The following is a 22634-nucleotide window of genomic DNA, read 5'->3' as shown; positions in this document are numbered from 1 at the left end:
TCTCTGAGGGCAGACTGTGAACTCTGGTGATAAAAGTAGAAGGCAAGGAGACACCCCCTAATTCTGCACCAAGGAAGTAAATGGACAGTGCCTGTACATTCATGAAAATGGGATCCCAACCAGCCTTGGTTGCAAATGCTGCAAAGGACATTTGGGATGAGATATGCTTCTTTAGACAAATGATTCGCCCGTTAAAGTAAAGCTTTAAGAATCATACAATGATTTTACTTTATATGTAACCCCTTCTGTTTCCATTATCCTTACTCACTATGTCTTAAATCTTTTTGATAATAAACTTATAAATATGACTCAATGCGGTGGTATTGTATAAGGAGCTGACCCTGAATTGGATCATTCAAGCCAGTGGGTACATGGTTCCCCTGAGGACAGCTGACCTCGTAATTCTGTGAGTGTTCAGTAGCTAAGAAACAGAATACTACAGAAGTATGCTTCAAACGGACTTGGGGACTGGAGTGCACCTATTATGAACCTTCAAGGCAAAGCAGGGCCTGGCATAGCCATGAGGAGAGTGTTTGGGTGGCTGACAGATTTGAGGTTTGAGCTGTTCCACTTTGTGTAAATTATTCATTGAGCGAAAGAGAGGCTGACTCTAGCCCAGTGATTAAGACACTTATGTGGGGTGTGGAAGACCCAGATTTAATAAATGAATAGAAAGTGGAACAGCTCCAAACAGGAGAGATTGAGAGAGACCTACCCCAGAAAAGCCAATAGGCCACACCTCAAGTGAGTGCTCTCACCACTGGGCTATAGACTGTTCTGGGGTTGGTCTTTGTCATTTCCCCTTCCACCCCCACCATGGTTCTGAGAAACCTTTCCCAATGAAAGGTTCATTGAAACTAGTATGTTTCTTCAAAATCTTTGGTTTCGACAAATCAGCATTTTCTGATGAAAAATAATTTCATTGGAAACCTCTCAACTAATTCTACTACTGAAAAATTATTTAGCTTTTGTCACTGTCAGAAAACTGCTCCTCATACCATTTCACAACCGCATGGATGTTTAAGCCTACTTTGTGTAGGTGGGTGATGGCTGCTCAGACATAATTGATTAATCCCTTAACATAAGTGGAGTTCAGCTGCACAGATATAGCATCTACTCCCTTGCCCAACTCCATTTACACACTGTGTAGTGACTTGACTCAATCTTAGTGTCTGTGTGCCTTTCATGTACTATCTCTCTTCTGACATCTAATTTCCCTCCAGTCAGGAATGAGATTTTTAACCCAGCTCTTCACATCTTTGCCTGCTCAGTCTGTGTCATTTCCCTGATGTGCCACATCTGATGTGGGTGATATTTTTTTTAAAAGGTACATCTGACACTTGACCGTTATTCTGCTGAAATGAATCTGTGCATCCATCTGTTTTTTATGCTTATTGTCTCTTTTACAAGTTATAAGTCTCCAGACTACACTGTCCACTGTCTTATTTCCAGAGTTTTGCAGTGTGGCTAGTTTGTCAGTTTCCCACAGAGTTAGGAGTGAGAGACATCAGTGGACTGAGTTTGAGGAAGTATCAGGGGCTTCCCCTAGTGGACCTCTCCCTTCCAGTGGCTTGTATCTTCATGCAGTGGGAATAGCATGATTATTTCAGATCCACGAATAGATCATCAATTTAGTCCTCAGTTTTTTTGGAAGCTAGTTTTGGTGACAAATGTCAGGGGCTTTGTATGCTATGTGTGACAGATGTAATGCTTTGGGAATATGAAATATTCAGTGATTATGTGGAGAGATATGACAGATGTTACATTTAAAGACTACTGTATCAAGTTTATAAGTTATGTGTATCTTTATGGGCTTGTCTGTGATTGTATTGTTAGTGGGTGAGCTAAAGCTAAACAGTGCTTCTGTAGGAGCTAAAGACAACAAGGAATAATTAATGCAAATCCCAACTATGGGAAAAAATACAGGTAATAAACCTGTGGAAGCTTTATGCATAGGGAGAATATCATATACTAGTGTGACCTGGGTCAAGAGGTCAAGCAGACAAAGGACTAGAAACTATGTAAAGCGACTGCCCTGACCTAGGGAGGGAGTCACTTACACTTAATGTAAGAACTGACATAAGATTGTGACGAAGTGACAGGCCCTGTGACAGAGCCTGTAGTACTAGAAGTCCCATCAGGGTCTCCATGTGGAAGACGGGTGATGGCCTGATAAGTTAGACATACATGTAAGCTGTTTATTATAGGTTTTCTCTGTCATGACAGAGGGGCATCTGGGCACTATTTGAATGGTGGTGTGACCCGGTGTGACCCAGTGTGTCAGGACACAATGCCGCTTACTCAAATTTGGCTCAGCTGTCCCACCATCATAATGGAGAGGTGGCTGGGCCAATTTCTGCTGCCCTAGGCCTGTGGGAGGGGAGTGGCACACTGATGTTTTGCCTGGGGCGGTAGATCGCCTTGAGCAGCCACACCTCAGCCAACACCCTCCAGACCCAGAACTGTGCAGTGGAGGATCCCCCCATTCTGGGGAAACTAGCAGTCAGGTGGGGCCTAACCCTCTCTCCCCTCCTCCCTCACCACATGGCCTTAGGGGGGAAAAATGCAGAGAGGAGCTAAGCAGAGACTCCAGCAGGTAGGACAGGTTTCAGAGTAGCAGCCGTGTTAGTCTGTATCCGCAAAAAGAACAGGAGTACTTGTGGAAGTGGCCCATCTTGATCATCACTACAAAAGAATTTTTTTTTGTTTTTGTTTTTCCTTCTCTCTTCTGCTGGTAATAGCTCACCTTTAACTGATCACTCTCATTATAGTGTGCATGGTAATACCCATTGTTTCATGTTCTCTGTGTATATAAAATAGTCTTACTGTATTTTCCACTGAATGCATCTGATGAAGTGGGCTGTAGCCCACGAAAGCTTATGGTCAAATAAATTTGTTAGTCTGTAAGGTGCCACAAGTCCTCCTGTTCTTCCTTCAGCAGGTAGGAGCAGCTGCACGAGCAGCCAAAGCTGGACGTTCAGAGCATTTCAGTTTTGATTGGGTGTTCTCTGCCCTGCCCTGATTGGCTGTTTACTCCAACTCTCCCACCTGTTCCCCCAAAGTCTCTTCATCTCAGCTACACTCCCCTGCCACCCCCTCAGCTCACTTCCCTTCAGCATCCCCTCTCCCTTCACTTTTCTTTCCATTAACTGATCTCCCTACCAAAAAAATGGTAGAACTAATAGAACGCTTACCATCACATTGTTCACTCTGCTTGACGTTCTCTTTCCTCCCCCTGCTCACTCTGTTGTAGTTAGATTGTAAACTCTTCAGGGCAGAGACTATCTGCAACTCCATGTTCGTATAGTGCCTAGCACAATGGGGCCCATTCTTGGTTGGACCTTAGGAACTACCACAATAAACAAACATTAAAGATGTACATCTTCAAAGGGCAATTACAGGTAATAACCTACTATAAGAGATGGGTGCTCTGGAAGGTTTTGTTCTGTAGAATCATGTTGTGTATTGACATACAAAAAATAGGAGAGGGATGAAAAACAGGGAGTATTAAAGCACATAACAATAGGAGAACTATTTCTTACCCTTGGTTCACAGATACCCACCTCATTTTGCAATCTGCTCATGCAGCCCTTTTAAAAGTTGAATCAAGTTAAATTTAAGCAATTTAGCTTATAAATTACCTGTGTCACGAAGCACAGCATTTACTGAGTTTTTAAAAAGTTACGTCAATCTTCTTGTCCCACTGCAGCGTCTTGTCAGGACCTCACATGGTGGAGAGGATATGCTATTTCCACAGTTGCTTAATTCCCCGTTGAGATAGAGGCAGAGTTTGTGGCCCTCTGGATAAGAGAGTTGGGGAAAAATGGAGGTTGAAAGTAAAAAATGGTTTATAAAGGAGGGATACCACTTGCTATCCTAGGGCAAATTTCAGGATGTATAAAGGCAACTGTTAATCCAGTCTCCTTAGGCAGTGAGGCAAAGCGCAAAAACACAAGTTGCTTTATTTACTATTCTATTTGATCTTTGGGTTTTGCTTTCTCATCACATTCTTCTGTCAAGAGCAATAGTTCTTCCTTTTATCTAAAGCTGCATAAGCTCCCTAAATGTAGGGCCAGGAGGGTTCCACGTCTGACCCTCCAAAAACAGAGACTAGTCCAGGTCTGAACCTTTGCGCGTGCGTGTGTCTAATTGTCTTCCTGTATATCACTTGTCATAACTGACTGTGGGAGGAGGGAAAACACATTTCATCTATGCATCAGTTAGTTATAAAATTCACTTTAATATGAAAAACTAAACCTACAGTTCTGGAGTCTCACTGCACCAAATTGCTGTTTGAATTGCAAACTGGTTTGTAGCCCTAGTTGTTTAAATTGCTGTCATAAAAATAAAGGAAAGGGTAACCACCTTTCTGTATACAGTGCTGTAAAATTTTTCCTGACCAGAGGCAAACCCCTTTCACCTGTAAGGGGTTAAGAAGCTAAAATAACCTCCCTGGCACCTGACCAAAATGACCAATGAGGAAACAAGATACTTTCAAAGCTGGAATGGGGGAAACAAAGGGTCTGTCTGTCTGTGTGATGCTTTTGCCAGGAACAGATCAGGAATGCAGTCTCAAAAACTCTGTCAGTAAGTAATCTAGCTAGAAATGCATTAGATTTCCTTTTGTTAAATGGCTGGTAAAATAAGCTGTGCTGAATGGAATGTATATTCCTGTTTTTGTGCCTTTTTGTAACTTAAGGTTTTGCCTAGAGGGATTCTCTATGTTTTAAATCTGATTACCCTGTAAAGTATTTACCATCCTGATTTTACAGAGGTGATTCTTTTACCTTTTCTTTAATTAAAATTCTTCTTTTAAGAACCTGATTGATTTTTCATTGTTCTTAATATCCAAAGGTTTGAGTCTGTGTTCACCTGTACAAATTGGTAAGGATTTTTATCAAGCCTTCCCCAGGAAAGGGGGTGTAGGGTTTGGGGGGGATATTTTGGGGGAAGATGTCTCCAAGTGGGCTCTTTCCCTGTTCTTTGTTTAACGCGCTTGGTGGTGGCAGCATAGGGTTCAAGGACAAGGCAAAGTCTGTACCTTGGGGAAGTTTTTAATCTAAGCTGGTAAGAATAATTTTAGGGGCTCTTTCATGCAGGTCCCCACTGTACCCTAGAGTTCAGAGTGGAGAAGGAACCTTGACAATTGCACTGCTAACAATTTAATTCAATAAGTTTACTGAAACATGCTAAAAACATTTCACTTTCAGGATTGTGCACAGAAATATGTTGTGAAGAATTATTTCTACTACTACCTGTTCAAGTTTTCATCTGCCTTGGGTGAAGAAATTTTTTACATCACATTCCTTCCATTCACCTACTGGAACATCAATCATGATGTGTCGAGGAGGCTGATAATGATGTGGTGTGTAAGTACGGATGTGATTATTAATACATTTATTAATTCCATTACTGTAACACCATAATAATCAACTTCTGGCTTTTGATTGTCTTGTTTTTATCAAAAACTAAAGTAAAATGAATTATGCTTCCAGAAGCACAAGTATAATTTTTCAAACTAATTTTACAAAAGGATTTTCTTTACACTGTTTCAAAGACACATAATCAACCTTGTATCACTCCTATTTGGAAGTATGGTTGCACTTGCAGCTGGGAAGAGAGGTGACCACAAGCTATGAAAAAGATAGAATGCATCCACTCTCCCTATCCCCAAAGTGGCAATGAGAGATCTAAAATATTTGGCTATTTCTCTCTACCCCAAGCCCCCAGTATGCTACTGATGTTAATTTAAAACTTGAAATTATCATTTGGATTTCATTTTAATGTTGCTCTTTTGAATTTGTTCTGATTCTAGCTATGGATAAAGCCTTATCTGATATCTTGATTTTGAGTTAGTGGTCACCACAGTCACCAACAGCCCATTGCAAATTATTTGTGTTTTGTCCAGAGCAACCGTGATAAATACTTCTGTAATCATATATGGCTACAAATTTTAATCAAAGATCACAAAGAGTGAAGACCTACTTATTGCCATGTTCATACTTGGCATACTTCTCTTTGCTGTTTTATCCACTCTAGGAGTGGGGGTCTATGAGTAAAAGTGGCTGTAAAAATAGCATTTTGGAGCTCCAGGTCTATTTTCACTCAGTGATTCTGTGTCTTGGGTACTCAGTCAACAAGCAAAAACCTGGTGTTGTTTTCAAACTGCCAGTACATCAAACAAAGCCTGGGATCTGAGAGTCAAGATGGGTTCTTTCCTTCTTCCATCATCACTAATCATAAAGATTCTTGAGGCCAAATTAAGTTTATTATATCCATGCAGTCACATTGTCACCAGAAGCTTTGCACAGGTATAAATTACTGACCCTAATGGAAACCTGGTAAGCAATTCTACTGATGTACAGGAGGGGAAGGATTCCAGTTCATACCTATTTTAACATGTTTTAGTCACTACAGTAGATCAGATATGACTGAGTGCACATTGAGAGCAGAGCTGTGTAGTTGTGACCTCTGCTGGAGCAAGCAGACCGTGGTGACAGTTCTCTCAAGAGAGCCAGATGAAGAAAAAATTCCGAGAAACGTGTTGTTTCTAATTGACACTACATGTGTCATGTAGGTGGTTAAATATCATGGTATGTAAAACAGAATAAGTCATTACAATAGGTTTATGAAGCAACGGTAGTGGGAAGTTTGAGAGAGGTAGATATCATTATGGGGGAGAAATGTCACCATCTTGAAGGTTTCAAAACCCAGTTATTAAAGGTATTACATTTTGAATGTTTATTTTCCCCCCATTCGATAACCAGTTTGCTTCCTTTTTACAGGCTCTCCAGCAGGACTAGCTAGAAAACATTCCTTTTTCAGTATGACAGATTTGTCTAAGAACCTTCCAGTTTATACAGCAGTATTTTCTCTCTGTTACCCTTATCTCTTTCACTTAACCTTTTTCATATCCAACTCCTCATGCTAGCAGAATCCAGTGTGTAGGCATGAAAAATGGGAATCCAGAGCCTGGATTTGAATAAAGAAATATCCATAATCTCATTTCAGACAAAGAATAAGGGCTCTGATTCTGTGTCCATTGAAGTCGGTGGTAAAGAGTTAAGTGACCAGTGGTGCACGGTCCGTATAAGATCATACCCCCAAATGAGCAGGCTTTAATTCCATTTTCAGTCTGATAACTTTTGAAGATGTTTGAAAAACACAAAACACAGTGGTACAGTTGCAGGCTAGTGCTAACAAGAGTTAATACAAGAATAACAACGTGCCTGGTTACCCATTAATAACTGCAGTTTTGTTGATATTAATTCTTTCTTTGTAATACTACAATCCTATTTGTACAGCAGTAATCTGATCAGGGTGGAGGGAGGGACATCTTTTCATTTTAAACACGAAAGTGGAGCATTTAAGAATTTGGTTAGTAGCTTTAGAGAAATGTATTATCTGGATTGGGTGTGACGCTGAACCAGGTCTGAAATTCACATTTCACCATTGTGAATGGTTTGGTTAATTGCAGGTGAGGTTTGTTTTTTTTTATCCAGCTATTTTCTGTAGTATCTCCTACAGACAGATTAGTGGATCCGGCCACTCATCCAGACTAGCCTGGGAGAAATTTAGTGTCAGTGAAAACTTGTCTGTGATGTATAGCAGTGGTCACCAAACTTTAGGGGGCACCCCCCTAAAAGGACACGGAAGGACATTCAGGGAGGGGGGGGATGGTGCAGCAGGGCTCAGGCCAGCCCCCACAGGGGGCAGTGAGGGAGCATCACCCAGCCTCGTTCTGCTCCCAGCTCTGCTTTGTCCCCGCCCCCAGCCGGGGTCCCAGCCATGCGCCTGGCCCTGGCTGCAGCCTTGGCCCCCAGCTGCAGACTGCTCCTGGCCGCAAACCTGCCCCCAGCTTCGGCCCCCTTACCCTATCCATGTTTCCCCACTCCACTCCACCCCCCAGGAGCTGTGGCCCTGCTCCTGGCCTTGGCTGATGGGTGTGTGGACAGGAGTAAGGAAGATGCAACCCTGAAAAGTTTGGGAACTACTGATATAATTTAAGCCCTTTCTGATGGGAATTCTCCATGTCTTTATCATGGCTGTCTGATATTTTTTGAATGAAAGGCACCATAAAATATCTTCGGAAGTAATATGCCTTATGTATGTCTTCCACTAAAATCCAACCATTTCGGGAGTGGAAGATAACAGCCATTCTTTGCTTATAATTATAGACAATAAATTCTTCAACTGGAACTAGGAGTAGGTGGACAGCATATAATTAGAGTTGGGCTCTGGTCAGGAATACTCCCACTCTTTTTGGAAAAGTGCCATAGAATCTTGTAATAAGTAATTAGTGCCTCTTTTTTACATCTCAGTCAAAAGATAGACTCAGACTTTAAGGTCAGAAGGGACCATCATGATAATCTAGTCTGACCTCCTGCACGTTGTAGTAACCCATAGCCTTCCCCATCTAGTGGCCCATCTCTGGCAGTTGGAGATTTTTGCTCCTGGAAGTTGCCAGTGGGCCACATGCAGTGGTAGACAGTCCTGTCTTACCATCCCCTCCATAAATTTATCAAGCTCAGTCTTGAAGCCAGTTAAGTTTTTTTTTTGTCCCCACTGCTCCCCTTGGCAGATGACACTTCCAGCATCACAATACTTTCTAATTCCACACATAGGCACTGGTTTGATATTCAGAGGGAAGAGTGATTCCTACTGAACTGCTAACATCTCCTCATGGGACACTTTTAAAGAAAACCAGGTCCTATCCAAGTATTGACCAGGTCTAGCCCTGTGGAATTCAAGAGATAATTCAAGGTCAGAATACTAGGTTGTACGGGCTACCGTTATTGCTTGTTTCTGACTTCTAAGTGATACATTGTGGCTTTGGCAATGAAAGGAAAAAGGAAGCTTACACTTAAAATATGGATTTTCACAGGTTTTTATTTTTAAACATTTTCATTATATTTAGTTAAAGACTATGAATACTAAGCATTATTATATATTCCATTTGGCAAATGCAACTGGATGGTTTGTTGTGAAGCCATACAGCCTTTGAACAATAAACAGCATTCACTGCACTACCCATGGCCTTTATAACCTGTCCTAGGGGTCCTTGTTCCTGTAGCATACAGTAGTCTAGAGGAATGGGATATACAAGGGTTGTTACTTTTTTTCCCAACTGGACCAAAGAAAAAAAAATTCCTGGTTGTAGGGAAAAAAAGCACAGGAATGTTTTATTAAATGAAATGCAGAATACACATACTACGTGATTCACTTTGTCCACCTGTTTGTTCCACAAAAACAATGCATATGTTGCCAAAATGAAACACTTTCAATTCTATAAGTAAAACACAGACATGCTAATTGAGACTCCAGCCCTATTAACTAGTTAGAATTATCAGTCTTTTCTATCTGCTCTTGGATAATGGTACATTTTTACCTACTTACTATCCCCATCAGCACTTGGCCTGTTATAAAGTTTTAACCAAACCATTCTGACTGAGCAGCAAACAGACTCGATTGGTGTTGAGCTGACTGGCAGGAGTGCAGATCTTTTAAAAACTGACAGTTTCAAATCCCATTGTCTTGTCTTTCATGATTTTACTGTCAAAACTTCCCACTATTTTGATGCAACAATCTGTGGTGAAACCTCCTTCCCAAATACAGTCATGGGGCAGAAGTTGGCATCTTCAATTCTGAATGCGAGAGGAGATGGAAGGCCCTGAAAATTGTGTTCCATCCGTTCATCTTCTCTTCTATGCCCAACCTATGCTTGTTACATTCAGGATCAGTCATTAGCTAAGAAATTGAAATGATCTGTAGCTTCTCTGAATCGTTTTTCAGTTTTGCCCTTGGACGGTTCCAGGTCTCAGTTAATTAGATTGTACATGATTTCCAATGAAGAGTGCAACAGTAGTGTTATTGGCCTCTACAGTATCAAGTTCTTGCAAAACCATCATCAGTTTCTTTTGTAAGTAGTGCCTCCCTGTTGATGAAACCACACAGCTTGCATTTTACACAAGAGTGGAGCTGATTGACATTTTACAACTGAATATTATGTGATCAAAAACAGCCTTTTATAAAAAATAGAATCTTTTTGTAAAGAAGTTAAATTTTTAAAGAGATTTCCTTTTTTTCAACAAAATTGGAAAAACAAAAAATTGGGCCTCAGGTTTTCTTTTTTCTTTTCCCTCCCTTTTTCGGCGACAATAAAGGAAGAAGGAAAGAACACACACACATTTTTTTAAACTAAAAATGTTCAACAACAATTGTCATGAAAAATTTTGAATAAATGAAAAATTGTCCCTTTTTGAGACCTGCAGAACAACAGTGACTGACATATTTGGAACATTTCCTGACACATCCTATTTTTTTTGACCAGCTTTAATCACAAGTCATCCTCGATCACAGCATACAGTACTTATCATAGTTGAATGCCAGTGAGGGATAAAATCTTCCTGGCAGCTCCACCAATTGTTACTGGGCAGCCATATAAATTCTCCTCTTTCAGTCAGTCAGTTAACAATGAGGCTGATGGTGGCTGTGGGAAAAAATAAGAATTCTGCAATATGCTCTAGGACAGTAAGGTTTAGATACTGTGCTGAACACCCATCCATCTGAATAATCCATCATTCATTAGGAGGGTAAACCAATACATTGCACTGCTATAATACCACCCACCAGAGGATCTCAAAAGACTTGACAAACATTAATCACCAGCATCCTATCAGATACATAGGTGTTACCTCTCTCTTTAAAATGGGGATAATTATTTGCTCAAAGTTACCTAGCAAGAGGCTGGAAGAGCTGTGAAAACAATCCAGGTGTCTTGATTCCCATCCTTAAGCTCTAAGAACCTGAAAATCCTTCTCTGATTCATCCAAATTCTCTTGAATCCGCACAGTTTGGGCTGGAAATCTGAACAGCATTTGTCATGAGATTAAATTCCTGGCTGAAGCAGACATGTCAAACAAACCTGCTTGAACGTCTTTGAGTCTCACAACAGGTTTGAGTTCATAAGGGGAAAGTTTGGGACAGTTATTTTATCTCAGCTGATTTATCTCAACCGAATACTGCATATTGGTACATATTCAGAGACAGATCAAGAAACTACTTTGTTACACTTTTCCCCTCCTGCTTGTCATTCAATATGCTTAAGATTACATTTAAACAAAACAAAAAACAAAGGAAGATTAACAGTTACCCCAGTACTTTTTATTGTTGTGTTGTGTGTGCACCTGTGTGGGTGTATAATAACGTACACAATGCATATATATGTGTGTGTGCGTGTACTATATTCGCTTTCTGACCCTGTAGTATGTTGACACCTATGGAAGTACACAGAATATGTGAGCAATGTGGACTTTGCCAGGGGAGTGTTTGAGGTTGCCTTTGTGTCACAGAGATAAGCTGGTATTTACTGAAGAGCTGGCATTTGAGGAACAAGCTGGCCTTCCTGATCAGTATACAGTATGTATTCTGATGAGTAGAACTGAAGAAATGGAATCAGGTTTCAGAAGGGGCACAGTTCAGTGTGAGACTGGGGGGCTTGGGAGTGCAGACTGGGACCAGACTTGCCAAAAATGAAAATCCTGCGTCATATTTATATAAACTGATAATTAAATAAAGACCATTAATGTCAAATTGGAACAAAAATATCCACAAAAACCACATTAAAAACAAACTTACTTATTTTTCATAGAATAAGAGGTTGTGATTGATACTTCAGATCTGAATTCCTGATAAAATCTTTAGTTTAATAGATTTAATTTAATAGAAAAAAATAGATTTTCTTCCAAGATCAGGATGCACCACTGTGATTGTTTAGTCTGGCCTCCTGCAAAACACAAGCCATAGAACCTCACCCAGAATTTCTGCATCAAGCCCATAAATTCTATTTGAACTTTAGCATACATCTCTTAGAAAGCTATCCAGTCTTGATTTAGAGTTCAAGTGATGGAAAAACCCACTATATCCCTAGGTAAATGTAGGAGGGTTTGGATTCAAAACCCTCATCTGAACATGCCTGAAACCAGGTGGTCTTGTTTTTTATATCTGATTTGGATGTGGGCCAAAACAATGTAGATATCATAAGATGAGTATTTCTTGCAAGATATTTCTGCAATTTGGGTCTCAAATAATGTTTAAACAGTTAATGAGATTTTAGAGATGTGACCCTTGAGCCATTAGTCCCAGTCTGACTTCAAACCCAGATTCTGAACCCTTGGCCAAACCGAATCTCTACTGTATGTAGGTTCTTATACTGCCCTCATCACTAGTATCTGAGCACTTTCAAGCAGTGCATTAAGCAACATGACTAGCAATACAGATCAGTATACTAAACTCTTGTGCATAGGCTACATTTCAGAGGGGTGAGTGGGGGATGAAGAGGGGAATTAAGATTAATGTTCGTTTCTTGCAAGAATTTCATTCAGAATTGCCCTCTTTCAGTCTGCTACTGTCTCCTATTGCTCTCAGTGGGAGTGAAGACAAGTCTGTGTGAAGTTCTCTGTAGAATATTTGTGAGCACTCGTTGAAAAAGCTTTTTTGTCAGTCTTCATAACTGAAAGCAAAAAGTAACCATTAATCCTAAATGTTTCTTTTTAAAAAGCACCTGTTGCACCAGAACTACAGAGGAATACAGGAGACAGGAAAGAGAGAGAGAGGGGAATCAGCGTGTGCATCATGGAACGTGGGGATAGGAGAATGTTGGGGTGCCAAAGAAAGTGGTAGAGGGGAGGAGGAAGGTGGAAAACAGAATAAAAGTTCGGGTGCCTTAATTGTGCATTTCCATACCTTAACTTTTTATGTTCCTTTTAGCTTTAGCGTTAACTCTGAATTGCTTGGGTGTGTAAAGCTTGGGCTTGCAATAATTAAACCATCCCTGTAATGTTTTACCTTTAAGTTAGAGATAAGTATTCAATCTTACTTCTAGTTTTACAGAGCTTTTATCTGGGGAATTTTGTACAAGTCGTGTGAAATTAGTAAAAAATATCCCACTATGACCTTGCCTACATTAAGAAGCTCTCTCAATTCAATTCTTGAACAACTGAGATAGCTACCATGATTAGCGAACCATAACAGCCTGATCAGTGCAGATGAAATCAAGTTGTATGCTTAAGTTAGTGAGGCTGTGCTGATTTATGCTATCAGAGGACATGGTCCCTGGTTTGTGGGTGGGTAGGAGAAGATTCTCTCTCTCAATTAATGAGACCGTTTGCATGACACGTTGCCTTGCAATGGAACAGTAGTTGAAAGCTGTTGGTATTTACAAGACTTGTAAATGATGTGTTTTGACTTTAAGGGTAAATATTTATTAACAAACTGGACTTTAACTGTATTCGTGGTTCCAATTGACATTACTGCTGTTGGATTCTTGGGCACCACTTTGAAAACTTATTTATTAATCAATTGTGATTTCATTGTGGTATGTTTTGGCTTGGAAGGATTAGAGTTTTGGTCAGTAAATGCCAATTTCACCATACACAGACAAATATATATATTTCCATTGATGATGATTTACAGATAGGAAAAGCAAGAAAAACACTGCTTGAGAACGTAGTTTGATTTAAGGATGTTTACTTTGTATATTTTGACACGTGATGCTGACATTTGTGTTTGAACAGTTAAAGTTTAAACTTTTTGAATCTCACCATCTGCTATCATTAAATAATAATTTTTACACACACACACACACACACACACAACCTTTAATTTCCCACAACTGTGAAAAAGGTACAAATCAGAAAAAATGCTTAAACCCATAATTTTGTACAACTGTGAAAGTGTACAATTGATGCATTTAAAAAAAACCTCTAAAACAAACCAGAATTATCTGGCAAAATTATAAAAATTAAAATTGGATTCTGCCAAGCCAACACATTTTATTGTGTATTAATGTGTCCTCAGCATTCCAGGGGAAGACTCTTTCACAAGCGGATAAACGCAACCGCGTTTGCTACTGATGAACACTGCCACTTCACACTGTGGGCCCAATTTTCAAATGTAGGTCCCCAGACAGGACATCCAAATCCTGTATTTAGATGTGTAAAACTGTGCTTCACACCACATGTAAATAGTCATTTGCATACTGAAAGGCAGTACTGAGCATCCCACTCAGATATTTGGGCACCACCTGGGTGCCCATATTTGAAATTTGAGCGCCCCAAAGAAGTGAAGAGTCTAAGAAAATAAAGTAGTACCAAGCTTGGGTTACCTACTAAATTTCTATAGTACTTGGGGACCAAAATAAGTGATCCATAGATGGAAGTAGTATTATCTTCCAACCCCGGCTTTGTATTACTTTGAAATGATTCTGCAAGTGCTGGGAATTAACTATCTGTTCACAGTAGAAAGTGCAACGAAAGTTCCCACACTTAAAGCAAATAATGCTTTATCTGTCTTCATACAACAGGTGCCTGATGTTGCATTTCCAGCGTGTTAAGGTGCAACAAGCTGTTTGCTAGAGATTCAGACCTTGGTGAACAGGCTCCTGCTATGTTTTTCTTTAAGAAAGAAGAAAGAGTTTCTTGGAACAAAAAGTCACTATTTCATCAGAGCTGCAAACTGCTGGCATTTTTCAGTTTGAGGGAGAGATCAGATAATATACAAAACCAGTGTTACAATAACTTACATAGCCTTTCTCCTGAAGTTGAGCTTGATTCATTGTTGGGTGTAACTCCACTGAATCCAGTCAAAATACACCAGGGATGAATGTAGCACATCACTTTTTGCCACTGAATTTTAAAGACTTTGTAAGACCCCAGTTTGTTCTCAAGAGGACCCAAGGAAAGACCGATCTAATAATCTATAGAGTAAGACTTTTGTCTGTTCTCTTCCCTATTTCCGAATTTTCCCTCTAGTTTATTTCTAGGTCTGTAAGGTGGAAATTTGAAGTTTTCAAAAGTGTGGGAAGTGGCTTTGTGGCAATCCAGGGAATTTTCAAAGCTGGTATTGGTCATGTCCAAATCTAAGAACCCAGTGGCTTGAGCACTGGGGCAGGGTGGAGGTGTGGTCTGAGAAATGGGTGCCCAAACAGTATTTTCAGGAAATCCCAAGGTTGCTCATGGGCTCTTCCAGGTACTGCTCCTCCTCATTCTTTCTGACATCATCTGTTTGGCAGTGTCTGAAAATAGCCTGCTTTTTTAAAATGCGCACTACACTGGGGTGTCTAGGCCTCATTATTGTATATAAAATGTAGGAGTAATTTTGAAAATCCCATTGAACAGTATGTGTGCTCAGGCAACTTAAGTGTGGTCAAGCGCTAGTTTGTAAGTCTTTTGGGAATCCAACTTTTACTTAGCCTCCTAAGTGACTCTCTGATCCTGCCAAAGCTTTTGAAAATGTTGGCATCAGTGTGCAGAAACTCCCCCCACCCTTATCTGCTTCATGTTCAGTCTCAGTCATGTTCCAGCACAGCAAATGGCTGAAATCGTTTTATGCCAGGTCTACACTATGAGTTTGCTTGTGATTGTCTTGTTCATATATATGTACTTGCCCTAGCTCTCATCGAGCCAGCAGGAGTATAAATAGCAGCATGGCCACAGTAGCACAGACAGTAGCAGTGGAGACATAATTTAGCTGGGCCGAGTACATACCCACTGGTTTCAGAGGGTTTGTGCTCAGCACAGCTAAGCTCTGTCTCTGCTGCCACTGACCATGCTCCTGTGGCTACAAGATGAGCACGAGCATGTGTACACAAGCAGGGGAGCTCACACCCATGGCTCATAGTGTAGACACAGCCTTAATGTCATTTAAACACGCACACCCCCCTGACACTTTTCTATCCATTCTGATGCTGGAGAGACTGTTATAGCATTGTGCAGACACCCGATAGGAGCAATGGGTGAGCTTGTACCACAAGGAGACCGTGGTACGTGGGGGAGAATACTTGTACCTTGAGAACATATCATAAGAATGGCCATACTGGGTCAGACCAAAGGGCCATCCAGCCCAGTATCCTGTCTACCAACCGTGGCCAATGCAAGGTGCCCCAGATGGAGTGAATCTAACAGGTAATGATCTAGTGATCTCTCTCCTGCCATCCATTTCCACCCTCTGACAAACAGGGGCTAGGGACACCATTCCTTAGCCATTAATGGACTTAACCTCCATGAATTTATCCAGTTCTCTTTTAAACCATGTTACAGTCCTCACCTTCACAACCTCTTCAGGCAAGGAGTTTCACAGGTTGACCATGCGCTGAGTGAAGAAGAACTTCCTTTTATTTGTTTTAAACCTGCTACCTATTAATTTCATTTGATGGCCCCTAGTTCTTATATGGGAATAAGTAAATAACTTTTCCTTATTCACTTTCTCCACAGCACTCATGATTTTAGAAACCTCTATCACTTAGTCTCCTCTTTTCCAAGCTGAAAAGTCCTAACCTGTTTAATCTCTCCTCATATGGGACCTGTTCCAAACCCCTAATCATTTTAGTTGCCCTTTTCTGAACCTTTTCTAATGTCAGTATATCTTTTTTGAGATGAGGGGACCACATAGAATCATAGAATATCAGGGTTGGAAGGGACCTCAGGAGGTCATCTAGTCCAACCCCCTGCTCAAAGCAGGACCAATCCCCAAATTTTGCCCCAGACCTCTAAATGGCTCCCTCAAGGATTGAACTCGCAACCCTGGGTGTAGCAGGCCAATGCTCAAACCACTGAGCTATCCCTCCCCCGTGAATCTGTGTGCAGTATTCAAGATGTGGGAGTACCATGGATTTATATAAGGTCAATAAGATATTCTCCGTCTTATTCTCTATCCCTTTTTTAATGATTCCTTAACATCCCGTTTGCTTTTTTGACTGCTGCTGCACACTGCGCGGACATCTTCAGAGAACTATCCACGATGACTCCAAGATCTTTCTCCTGATTAGTTGTAGCTAAATTAGCCCCCATCATGTTGTATGTATAGTTGGGGTTATTTTTTCCAATGTGCATTACTTTACATTTATCCACACTAAATTTCATTTGCAAATGAAATCATATACCAGTGAGGCTGTGAAAAGCCCAATGTCTGAGCACCCAGCTAAGCATGAGTGGATAGACAACTTGTGTATCTACTACTGTGAGTATTTTTCAAAAAGCAGCAGCGTCCACATCCTCCTATGGAAATTCAGCTTGTCGTCTGAGTGTCTGATTTTGGGGATCCTCTACAGAAAGCCCTTTTAAAAATTCTGCTGAAAAGTCTCCCTTGAACCAGATTATTCTTCTGCTTGCAAAGCACTTGAGTGAGTTCTCACTTTGGATCTATGCTGCCTTAAAATTAACAAAGAACAGAAAAATAGGAACGTTCACAAGCTCTCGCTATACAGTAGCATGCCAGAGCCACTCTTTCCTCTTTTGATTTTTTCCTGATTCCAAGTAGACTCTACTTTGGATCTAGTTAAATATTAAATTTAGAATCCCAAGGGGATATGTTGCAAACAAAAATGTTTGGCCTTTTTAGAATCACTGTGAAACAATAAGGGATGTTTCCCATTTTTGCCCTCCTTGACACACACACACAGAAAATAAATTTTGGTTCTTTGGAATTACCACTATAATCTGAAAAATGGCTCTCTGTCTTGATGACTAGAAATCTGCACATGCACATTTCCATAGAACCTAGTCTCAGCTGTCTGTCCCTTTGAACAAACAAACTAAATCCACCTAGTTACAGGCCAGCCCTCCTCATCTTTGTTTAAATTTCTCATCTGAGTGGCTATGAAAAGAGGTGGGGTTTTTCTGTTTTTGTTTAAGAAAAGTTTGTTTAAATGAGGAATTTGTTTGAAATGCAGAGGTCCCCAAGACAAGGTAGCTTAATAACGCTGCTGGATCAGACAGGTCGGAAATCATATTAAAGACTAAAACTCCTTGCAGAGTTTAAACAGATTTCAGTAGTTTCCTTGCATTTTTGTTTTGAATGGCTTGTGTGTGTGTCCTAAAGAAAACTAGCATATCCAAATCTAATGCAAATCTGAAACTTAGTTATTTTTAACACAAGGCTTGTTAGTGTTTGACTGTATTTTTAAAAAACATTCTTCATTTTGAGTAAATTGTGTTAGAGAACATTGTCTGGATAAGTTACTCTTTCATATTCACAACTAAGATGTTCTTAAAGTGAAACAACTGAATGATGCACAACTCAAAAGAACCAAATTTCCATTAGAGGGTTATTTAGTAAGATATAGCTTTGGAATTGTACAAAGTACACCAGGAAGGTATCCTGCTTTTTTATTCTCTTCTCACAATGGCTTTTGTCCTGCTTTATTACATGTAGTAATAATTAGAGTCACTTATTTAAGGCCAGAAGGGAGCACCAGATCATCTAGTTTGACCTTCTGTATATCACAGGCGGCCACCACCTGCACAGTGCACACTAAACCCAACAACTGAAATGAGACCAAAGTATTACAGCCCACAGGCAAGGGTGAAAGTAATTTAAATGACTTACTGGTACGCAGGGTGGCCGGGGTCCTGGGCAAGGTGCGGGGGCAAGGGGGGGTGTCTCTGGGTCCCTGGAAGGGGCAGGGCCTTGGGTAGAAGGGGCAGAGCTGGGGCCAAAATTCCCCAGCCAGCCCTTCAGCACTGTCCAGCCCATGCCACCTGGGGCTTCGGCAGCGATTTAAAGGACCCAGGGCTCTGGCCGTTTAAATTGCTGCCAGAGCCCGGGGCCCTTTTATATCGCCGGGCCCTGGGGCAGTTGCCCCTTCCTCCCCCTACCTCATCAGCGGCCCTGTTGCTACAGTTGGCACTTTCTTACCGGTGCATTGTACTGGACCAGACCGGCTTACTGTCACCTCTGCCCACAGTAGGGTGACCAGACAGCAAATGTGAAAAATTGGGACAGGGGGTCATAGGAGCCTATATAAGAAAAAGACCCAAAAATTGGGACTGTCCCTATAAAATCAGGACATCTGGTCACCCTAGCCTACAGGACCCTATTATGTGCTATGGGCAGATAATAGGAGGGACCAAGGTGCATTAGTAGTGATATACCAAAATAATCCCAGCAAGTGAAGCATACCCACATGCTTGAGAAGAAAGGGAAAAACCCCAACATTCCTGCCAATCTAACCTGAGGGAAAATTCCACATACGGCAGTCAGTTAGACCATGAGCAAGAACCAGCCAGCCAAGCACCTGAGGGAAAATATTCGATTCTAAATGGGTTGGTTATTTTGTTTGTCATGGACCGACCTTGCACACATAATTTAGAAGTGCAATATTGCAAAGGTGTATTTTTTTCTTATCTTCCAAAGTCTATTCCCCACACACACCCTGCGGAAAGTCAAGGACAGAAAGTAATGGCTGCTTGTTTATGACATTATGGTGAAATCTTGGCCCTTTTGCAGACAATGTTAATGCTTTCATAGTCTATAGGGGGTTAGGCTTCGACCCTAATGTACAGCTGGGAAATGTACAGCTGGGACAGTACTTTCTCTTTGGGTGTAACAGCTACAAGTGTCTCCTTAGCAGAAGGGTTCTATTTTTGTCTTTCCTTCACACAATCACAAAATAGCTCCTGCTTTTTCTTCTTTCTCAGCTAAGGAATAAAAAGGTATTCAGAGTGGGTATTTTTAAAAAAAAAATTTTCTTTTAGATTGTTAAAAAGTACTATTTTTATATCTAAACCAGTTATCTCACCTACTTTGAGTTTAGGTCTTCTGGTAAACCCAAGATCTAATGCATCTGAACTCTATCATTGGTCTAAGTTAGAATGTAAGCCTGAGTCAGGGATGGGGTCTTCTTCCAGCCCACCTTCAACTCTATCTCCTCTCACTTACATTTGTGTAATCACTGAAGTCAGTGGAGCCACATCAGAATAAAACCAGTGTAAGCAAGAGAATCAGACCCTCAGTATTCAGCCTGTCAAGGAACTTCTTAGGCAAAGGTCAAGATCTCTTGCTAGGAGCATTCGTATATAGTTAAATCTTAGCTCTGTTTAGAAAACCTTGGCACTTTTCCCTGAGCATTAACAAATTAACTCATTTTCAGTAATGTGAATTTCTGAGTTGTCCACTATATTCTCATGTTTGCCTAATGTGTAAGCTGCTTTGGGGACAAGGACTTTTGATTACACCTGTGTACAGCACACAATACAGTGGGGGCACCTTTCTTAACCAGGGCCTCTAGGTGCCAATATTGTCTCTATTGCAATATTTCCTATATTGTATATTTGGAATATATATAATCCCAGTTCATTGAAAATGCATCTTATTTAGGGAGCTAATTCTCCAAGCATCTTGAAGACAGAACAGCCCTGTCCAGCATGGAAGTAATCAGTCCACAGAATCATATCTCCTTTATCTGGAGGAAAAATAGGCTGTCTGAACTAGAGCTGGAGGGCCATAGAGGAACTTTTGCCTTATTCAAAGACTAAAGGGGGTCTACCTTTGCAATGCAGCATTGGGTGTCCATTTAAGGTTTCCAGCTCTACCACAAGGCCAAGTACTGAATGGACACTGTATCTGGGAGAGTATTCTGAGACAAAAATCTCCCATTTTATGAGCAGCCCACAGTTTGCAGCTTTAATTACTCCTCTTAAAATTAAAAAAAAAAATTGATGCTTTTATGAGGAAATATGGGGAATAAGACATTTACCAACCATGAGCTAAACGTCAGATGAAAAATTTCAGTTTATCTGAATGACGCAACTGATCTGGTGTTGACACACCTTTACTGTCTAGTTGCAGGAAAATCTTGAGTAGGTGAGGTGGAGCTCACTGTCAAATTTCAAGTCCCTGCTCCAAAATACAGAGGTGCTAATGTTTCTTAATAAAAGAGCTGGGAGACTTTCTAAAAAAAAACAACCCAAAACCCACATGCAACCACGGGCAAAAACATTTTGTCCTAAACTTAGTCTTAGAAAAAATTGAACCATTTTAGCTGAAACTTTTCAAACAAACAAAAACCAAAATACCTGAGGGAAACACCCAGCAAGGAAGACTTCCGCCCCAAATGGTTCAACAAAGTTATAAGCAACTGAAAACAGGGTTGTGTAATGGACAGTGTCAGCTAACCTTTTATATAGGCTTCGCTATCTGTGCTGCACATAATAAATGTGTACAGGAAGCAGATTATATATTGCACTCCCTTGAGAGTGTTTGCTTAAACTATTACCTCTGATTCACAAATAAAGGAATCTAAGAAAGAATGTAGCTTAAAAAGGTGGTTGCTTTTTTATCTTCTGTTCATCAGAAGCTGTAATGTTATGCCTAAAGCAGTTCACCCTTTCACAGAGGGATAGGGAAACTAGAGAGACACCGTGAGCAATAGTTGCACCGTTTGAACTGGTTAACTGCCCTGAAGCCCTTGGCTAGCCGTGGTAAAAGATTCTTTGCGAAAAGGTCATGGAAAGGTTGCTGCTCTGCCTCTCTAGATGGTGACTACTATGTGTGATAAATAGCCCTCTTATGAAATAATCGTATTTCATAACTCCATGCTTATTACAAAGGTTAGGGTACTGGAAGAGTTAATGGTGCTTTCCCTTCTTTTCTACTTTGATTCTTTTCCCAGGCCTTTTTATTTTAACTTGGATAATGAATAAGGGTGAGATGCAGAAATGTGGCTTCAGCAGTTGTAGCAACTGCCAGGCACTCTGTTTCTTTGTTGCAAATCACCCATATAAAAAGCAGGTAACAGGGCACGTGTTTAAAAAGAGCTAGAGGAAATGGCACACCAGTACACAGTTGTCTGAGGCTGCTCCTTGTTTCAGTAATACCGTTGGTTTCTGATCATCCTTTAAAAAGGAGGTAAAGCTTTGGGCAACAAGGAAGAGGTGAGATGGGGAGAGAGGAATGAAGTAATAAGTGGGAGTTGTGTGTAAAATTGGTACGATCAATAAGGGGGAATAGTGAATTATAATTAACTTTCTGGAGGTGACTGTGGCTTTGATGAAAATAATAAGCATTTCATTTAGAACTGATGTAAAAGAAAGCACTACTTTATCCAGTAGCCAGTCTGTGGAAATCACTGTACCAGGAAACCCTCATGCCAAGTAGGGTTGCCAGCTTTCTACTCACACAAAACTGAACACTCTTGCCCCGTCCCCTGCCTTACCCCTCCTCTGCAGCCCCGCCCATGCCCCGCCCCTTCTCCAAGGGCCTCCCCCCACGTTGTTTGTTCTCCCCATCATCACTTGCTCATTTTCACTGGGCTGGCTCAGGGGGCTGGGGTGTTAGAGGGGGTGAGGGCTCTGGCTGGGGGTGTGGGCTCTGGGGTGGGGCTGAGAATGCCAGGGTTTATGTAGGCATCATGGATAACATGTCCACGAGGACACCTTGCTTGTTTCTTTAGAGATCTGTAGGGGGTAAACTGACGGAAAGGCGGATGATTGGGGATTTAGTGGATCTACTCTTAAGTGGATCCACCAGCAATTCCCTTTCTGAGGAGGTAGGCGGTAGCCAGTGCAGAGACTAATAGCTGTGTACCCACAAAACAGAACAGGTCTACAACCTTAGGCTTTCTCCTTAGGCCAACCCCTCCTCGTTCTTGGGCTTGGCACAAGGAATCAGATATACCCCTGAAAGAATATACTCCCTTAGTCTCTTCACAATTTCAGATCTCCCTCTCAATGAATCAAGCAGTTAAATGTATGGGTTACAGTGTTCATCTACTCACTCAGGCTTTTGCCAGAGGAGGCTAGATAGGGTGATCTGTAAAGCAATGCATCCTAGATTTTTGTTTTAATCTCTGTTCGTGC

The 22634-nt window shown here is 41.0% G+C and overlaps 1 protein-coding gene across 2 annotated transcripts in view; it reads left to right on the top strand.

The window, feature by feature from the left end:
* Positions 1-22634, top strand: part of SGPP2 (sphingosine-1-phosphate phosphatase 2) — an 83619-nt gene that overhangs the window by 33484 nt on the left and 27501 nt on the right. Inside the window, exon 2 of one of the 2 annotated variants that reach the window (XM_073359951.2) lies at positions 5211-5369. In XM_073359951.2, the coding sequence (XP_073216052.1) occupies positions 5211-5369 (159 nt within the window). Of the gene's footprint in view, positions 1-5210; positions 5370-22634 lie in introns of those variants that run through there. The other variant, XM_073359955.2, reaches the window with a different exon arrangement.

This window comes from Lepidochelys kempii, chromosome 9 (genome assembly GCF_965140285.1).
Source record: "Lepidochelys kempii isolate rLepKem1 chromosome 9, rLepKem1.hap1, whole genome shotgun sequence".
NCBI classification, from domain to species: domain Eukaryota; kingdom Metazoa; phylum Chordata; order Testudines; family Cheloniidae; genus Lepidochelys; species Lepidochelys kempii.
This window is presented reverse-complemented; position numbering and strand designations above follow the sequence as displayed.